The following is a 6,296-nucleotide window of genomic DNA, read 5'->3' on the forward strand; positions in this document are numbered from 1 at the left end:
CTCAAACCCAGCAGTGTTCTCTGATGAGGGGGGAGGAAAAAAATCAGTAAGAGAATGCACTTTCTGAATTTGGCTCCAAGTCATAACAGCGCAGGAAAATGAACATCAAAGGTATCAGAAAAATGAACATATATGAGATCTAGACAACAGCAAGAATGCACAGCAAATTTAGCTTATTAAACACATAAAAATTTTATCACTGGATGAATCATGTTGTCTTTGTACGGCAAAGTTCTACCGTATCTAAACATTTTGCTCATGACATGTCTAAGACACAGAATCAAGGTAACAGGTTAAAAAACTAATACCCAATTTGGCAGACTGCTTTTTGAACTACAGGTGCAAGCAGATTACTTCAAGGTGAGGAATTCTATTTACTGGAAAGGAACAGCAGCTTTACTTTTCACAATTAGAGGGCTACCTTCCAGGGGAAGGGCAATTTTCAAAGAAATATCAAATTCATGTACTTTTATAGAAACAAATGTTATCTATATAAGTACATCTCCTTAAATCACTTCTATTAAGGAAGACAACAGGTAAAATCCAGAAGAAAAAAATAAAATTGTATTGAACAAAGAGGGTTTGTAAGTAGACTGCTCTAGCACATACTACAGCTATGAGTCTAATCTTTGTTTTACAACCAATAGCAGCAGGTAAAGAAAAAGCAAAGCACATACATTAAAATATCCGTAGAGCAAGACACACACTAAGTTTTATTTTTACCCAAGTCTTCTAATACTTTCACTTCCTTTTCCACCTCCCTACGGGAGGATAGCTTGCTCTCCTTGCTCCCTATAAATTTTTAAACATTTCATAAAAGGAGATTTAAAAAGTAAAAAGTTTCTTCTCCTACATTAGTAATTCCATATAGTTGTCTGTGTACCAACAGAGACTCTTACAAAATGCTTTGGTTGGCGCTAGAGCAACCTCAGTGCACCAGTGACTTAAGAAGAGATGCGTTCTTGCAGAAGGACTGAACTACCAGCTTTACGACCATTCTCCAAACAGTGGAATGACATTTTCTACTGGCGATAGACAAATATGTCGTTTCGATTACTCCTGATTCAGACTAGAATTTCAATGTATCTTGGCAAGACTTTTTCTAAAGGACTTTTTCACCCTGATATGCAAATGACATACTCTATATTTTGACAGTAGGATCACAGGAGTACTAGTGTCTCTTATTTTGTAAGATCAGCAATATAATCTGAAAAACCCGAAGAACACTAGCAGGCAGAGAAGGACAACAAAAGGTTCACAAAATAATGAGTTTTCTTACAAGAGCAGCAAGGTACATTGCACAGTATCTGGGAAAGAATTCTATCTGAGATATCAGCGGCAGTCCAGGCCTCCAAGAAGGCTATCACAGCACCTCTGCTACACAAAAAAAATTCAGAATATAAGGCATGCCAGAGAACCACCCCTCAATTTTAGGTCAAGTTCAAAAAAAGTCAGTAAGAACATAAAGGTATGTTTACGCTTGGAGAATACGAAAAAAATAAAGGGGGATAGGGAAAAAACAGTGAGTCAGTGTTCATTTTGTTTGACATTTACATGGACAGGTAATGACTTATTTATAAATTGTAATAATAATATGGGTCTATTTCCTCCTTCCAGACATCAACATTACAAGTCAGTACCACTGTATTAGTCCACAATGACCACTGACATAAAAAAAAAATCCATCTTCAGCTGGTTTTCAATCTAGCTTTTGTTCCACAACTCTAAATAGCTGCTGATGTAAACTGAAGACTGTATACTTATATGATAATGTAACCAAAATATCAGCCCAGAAGATGAATTAGAAAATATTTTAGGCACATCCTAAAGATATCCTGCAACAATAAAAACATTAGGAATTATTAGTTTTGCAATTTTTTTTTAATCAATCTTCAACGTTAACTTCATAATTCACATCTATAATATTTAGGTTATTTTTTGTTGTATTAGTATCTGGAAGTGATTTTTCCTAACACTGTACTTACATAAGATAAACATTAAGTGCTTACACCACTCCCAGCATATCGAACAATAAATAATAGATTCTCCTGACAGGACTTTGATGACCTGGCAAAGCCCGAGTGCTTTCAGCCAAAATCATATGAAACCATAAATCACTCTTTATTTTATAGAATATTTCAAAATGGATTCCTGCTTTCTACCTTGAAAGTCATTTCATGTGTTATTTATAACCACTGAAAACCAGAATGGAAAGAAAATTGCATAGAACTAGAAAATTTACTGTGACTGCTTTTATAAAGAATAACTCCTTTTTAGAAAAAAATTAGAATTACTGGCAGACAAACTTGTGAATACAACCACCTTTTAAAGAGCCGTATCCTTTATTTTACAACTTCACCAGCAGTTAATACAGGCCCTCTGGAGTATCAGAGACAAGTTTAAGAAATTAGGACTGAATATAATCCAATCAACTGAAGAAATTCAAAGGTAATGATGACCCTGCATCCTCATCCACACCACTTATAAATATGCACAGCCATGTTGCAAATCTTTGCACTTACAGTGGTTTCTGCCACAAATTCAACATTGCTGAATGTTTTGCCTATGAATTTTCGTGTTTGACAACTGCCTAAAGACAAAAGCTCTGCCATTGATTCCTACCTCTGAGTGTCACTCTCAAACAGATGCCTGGTTTTTGAGATATATATTTATCTAAGAACTCATAATGTTGCCTCTTGCCATAAAAGTACTACCGTTTTAATGCCTGCACTAATTTAAAAGTTGACCTCACAAAAGCTTACCAATAATGAACTCAATTAAAGGAACATGACTAATGCCCACCTTGAATTCCTCAAGGAAGCACTTAGATCAGCTCTCCAAACCTAGATCCTACAGGCTTTTAGACAAATAAAAGTCACTGAATACTGCTTTCCAAAGAACTGACCTTCCAAAATACCAGAATATGGTATTCGTTGTTTAGAGGATTGATGATATTGCATAATATCTGTTTTGGCAGAGAATCATCCAATAAACGCATTCCTGTTTGGTTAGTGGGTAACTTGACCGTAGTACTATATTCAAAAAGCAGGAAAGCAGGGATGTGAGAGGCTGGGGAGGAGGTGGGGGGAAGAAAGAATAACTTCCAACACTGTGACAAAAAAGGGGGCAGAACAAAAGAACAACAGCGTAACAGCTTTAATTCTCATATTGTGTTGCCATGGAAAATCTCAAGATATGCCCACCAATTTGATGTCACGATAATCTAGCTTTTTTCACAACTATGGATATAAATTCCTTGATAGCAGTGAAACTTTTGCTGCTGAACCCACCAGGACTAGTAGTTTTGTATTACACATCCATCTTGCTCTAAACTTGCCCACGCAAGAAAATGTTTAATCTGGGTTAAGGAAAAGTAGTTTCTTCAATAAGCGAATTTACTTTTCCCATAGAAATATTGATGAAGTAATTGAACTTAAATGTTAAATGGAGCACTGATGACTAAAATTTAGTGTGAGGTTCCATTTTCATTAAGCTTACTACAGGGAAACAGTTAAATGAGCCTGAAATAAAAACAAATTCAAATCTAATGTTACTACTCAATCTAATTACTAAAATTAACAAATGCACAAATTACAAAACCAGAAAAAGGCCACACATGCAGAAAAGAATGCAATTACTACTGTGCAGTTAAAAAGATCATTAACACAAACATTCTAGTTATTACGACAATTAAATATCCATAGGTACACTCACAGCATTAGCACAGAGAGTTAAAGACAAGGCTAAAATATTCCCTCTGGAGTCATTTCCCAGAAGAGAAGACAGATGAAAGTTTTACTTTGAATCATCTTCCATACTGAGTAATTTAATACAGATTTAAAACAAAAACCCAAACCAGTCAGTCAACAGTGTTAGTCACCATTTACGTATGTTCTTAGTAAAAAGGAATGCAAAGAAAAGACAAAATAATTCCTAAAATGCAGAATTCTGAAAATCTTGAAATTAGTTAGAGCAGTACTTTCTACAGGTGGGCAAAACCACATGCTTTAATACAAATCCACACCACCATCACCAAATACAGCAATATTTCAGAGAAAGAATTTAGCTCAAGGAATTTTCTTCCCCCAACATCAAAGCTCTAATATTACACGATCATTCCAAAGCTGGGAAGATTGTGTTTGATGGGTGTCGTGTGACAAACTCTCAGCGGCACAGACAGTTCAGCCAAAAGTGCCTTTGCTGGTAAACTGCCAATTTCAGGTGAATTCTTCTAATAGTGAGGCTAGGCATGCACAATCTCTTCCATCTGTGATATCCTACCACCAACCACCACTCCCATGCGATGAGCAGCCTGGTATTACTTAACACACACATGCAGAAAGCACAACATACCATGGGCCATGAAAGACAGCACACAAGAGTAGGCTGTCACTGCCGAAGCGATTCCCTTGGCCTGCACTCTGTGCTTGTGAGACCCCTCAGCACAAGGGTTGCTAGAGCTAGCTGCATTACATTCTACCTTTAACAAAAATTACAAAACCTCCAGAAGAAGATTTTGGCAGCAGGTTTTTACGCTTCCACTGGAATCATGAAAAGATGAAGTCTTATTTATGTGAGCTATAACCAGCTCTTTGAAAGAGGTAACACCTTCACTAGCTTCCTTAGTAGCTAGAATAGCTACTCCTACTATTTTCACCTCCTAGTTTCCTTAGTAGCTAGAATAACTAAATAGCCAAGCATTAATATTAATTTTATAAACCTCCGAGTTTCCCTTAATCTTCTACATTACCACATCATCTACATAAATACTAATTTTCTCACGGCAGTAAAGAATGAATTACCCTCAAAACCCACAGAATTTACACAATTTTTAAAATTTCACCCTTTAGCTTGGTACTTTAGCCTTTCGTTATTTACCATTCTTCTCATACACTCAAAATATTCATAAATCTGAACACATACGAAAATGTCAGATTCATTAGTAGGGCTCCCACTCCATACAACAGGGTTAAGAACAGAGAAGTGATCTCTTAATTTGCTCAAGAATTTCAATTTTGCATTTTTAGTAGAGATGGTCAACAATGGGGACAATGTATGTTTATAATCTCTGACAAACTCTAGAACTAAATCAGAAATCCTTTGAGCAACTACACATACACTGTAAGGGGATTCCTTTTTTTGGTAAACGTTGAAAACAGCAATTACATTAAGAAACTCACCCATTCTATTTCAAATTGCTAGAAAAGTAATTTTAAATCTGAAGGACACAATTTGACAGATTAATGAACTCCAAAAACATAGTTCCTTGTTTCACATGGGAAACAGTAACACTGTCTTCCCTTTTGTGTGCCAATCAACATCCTGAGCTGATCATGGGTGCTCTTCATAAATGCCAAAAAAGTTTTGATTGTAAATGTGGGACCTATAAACGGTAATGTATTTTGAACATTTTAAGACTAGCTCAACTCTGAATTTAAGGTGGGGGGCTTATCAAGGCCTGTTCGAACCAGGCCACTGCCACTGGGTTCTACAAAACACAAATCTATTTCAATACTTAAAGATTATTACGAAACGCAAGCAGCAAATATCTTACTTCCGAAGGAATATTTCAGAATTTGTCTTGTAGTTACAGTGCTGTGGTATGTTTCAGTGAGACACTCAAGATCTGCATCATTATTCATCTTCACAGGCAACAGGATGAACTTATACAGGGTATAGAAAGTGTAGGCAGTTCCAGAAAGTTCAGAGTTAAATCTCTGATATGTGCAATCATTCAACTTTATGTTTGTTCACATACTGAGAAATACACTTTAATGAGTAGGACTCCAAAAAAAAAAAAAAGTTTTGGGTTATTTGTAAGCAGGAATAGAGATCAGAAAAAACTTTTAAAAGTTCTTGTATTATACGATAAATAAAAAAAAAGATATTATTGGCATATACCATACACACACTGCAAGAACATGGAATTTAGCTCCTCAGAACTATTCTCAGTGCATACAAGTAAACTCGACCAGCAGGAAGGTATTTCAGGAAAGCGGGCTGCCGAGGGTGGCAGAGTCAGAGAAGGCTTTACGAAGTACCACAGGAGCGCTTGATCTCCGGTGCGCAGGGCAGGAGGTGCGCCTGACCGGCTCCCGGCTCACAGGGACGGGGCTCCTGGAGGTCCCCCTCCCAGTTCAAGCCCCGCACCGCAAGTACCTCCGCGCCGCTTCTACTTCTAAGCAAACCTTGACACTGACGTCTTACTAGCAACCCTAGAGCGGCCTGCGAGTCCCCGGGACAGCGGCGCAGCGCTGTCCACGCAGGTGCCCTCGGCAGGTGCCCTCGGCGGCCAC

At 37.4% G+C, this 6,296-nt stretch overlaps 1 protein-coding gene across 1 annotated transcript in view; it reads right to left on the minus strand.

Annotated features, from left to right (window-relative positions):
• Nucleotides 1-6,296, minus strand: part of CHM (choroideremia (Rab escort protein 1)) — a 73,454-nt gene that overhangs the window by 66,546 nt on the left and 612 nt on the right. Inside the window, exon 2 of the mRNA XM_010572537.1 lies at nt 4,354-4,480. Coding sequence (XP_010570839.1) covers nt 4,354-4,480 — 127 coding nt within the window. The remainder of the gene's footprint in view (nt 1-4,353; nt 4,481-6,296) is intronic.

This window comes from Haliaeetus leucocephalus, unplaced genomic scaffold, assembly GCF_000737465.1.
Source record: "Haliaeetus leucocephalus isolate CR32 unplaced genomic scaffold, Haliaeetus_leucocephalus-4.0 Scaffold340, whole genome shotgun sequence".
Lineage (NCBI taxonomy): Eukaryota > Metazoa > Chordata > Aves > Accipitriformes > Accipitridae > Haliaeetus > Haliaeetus leucocephalus.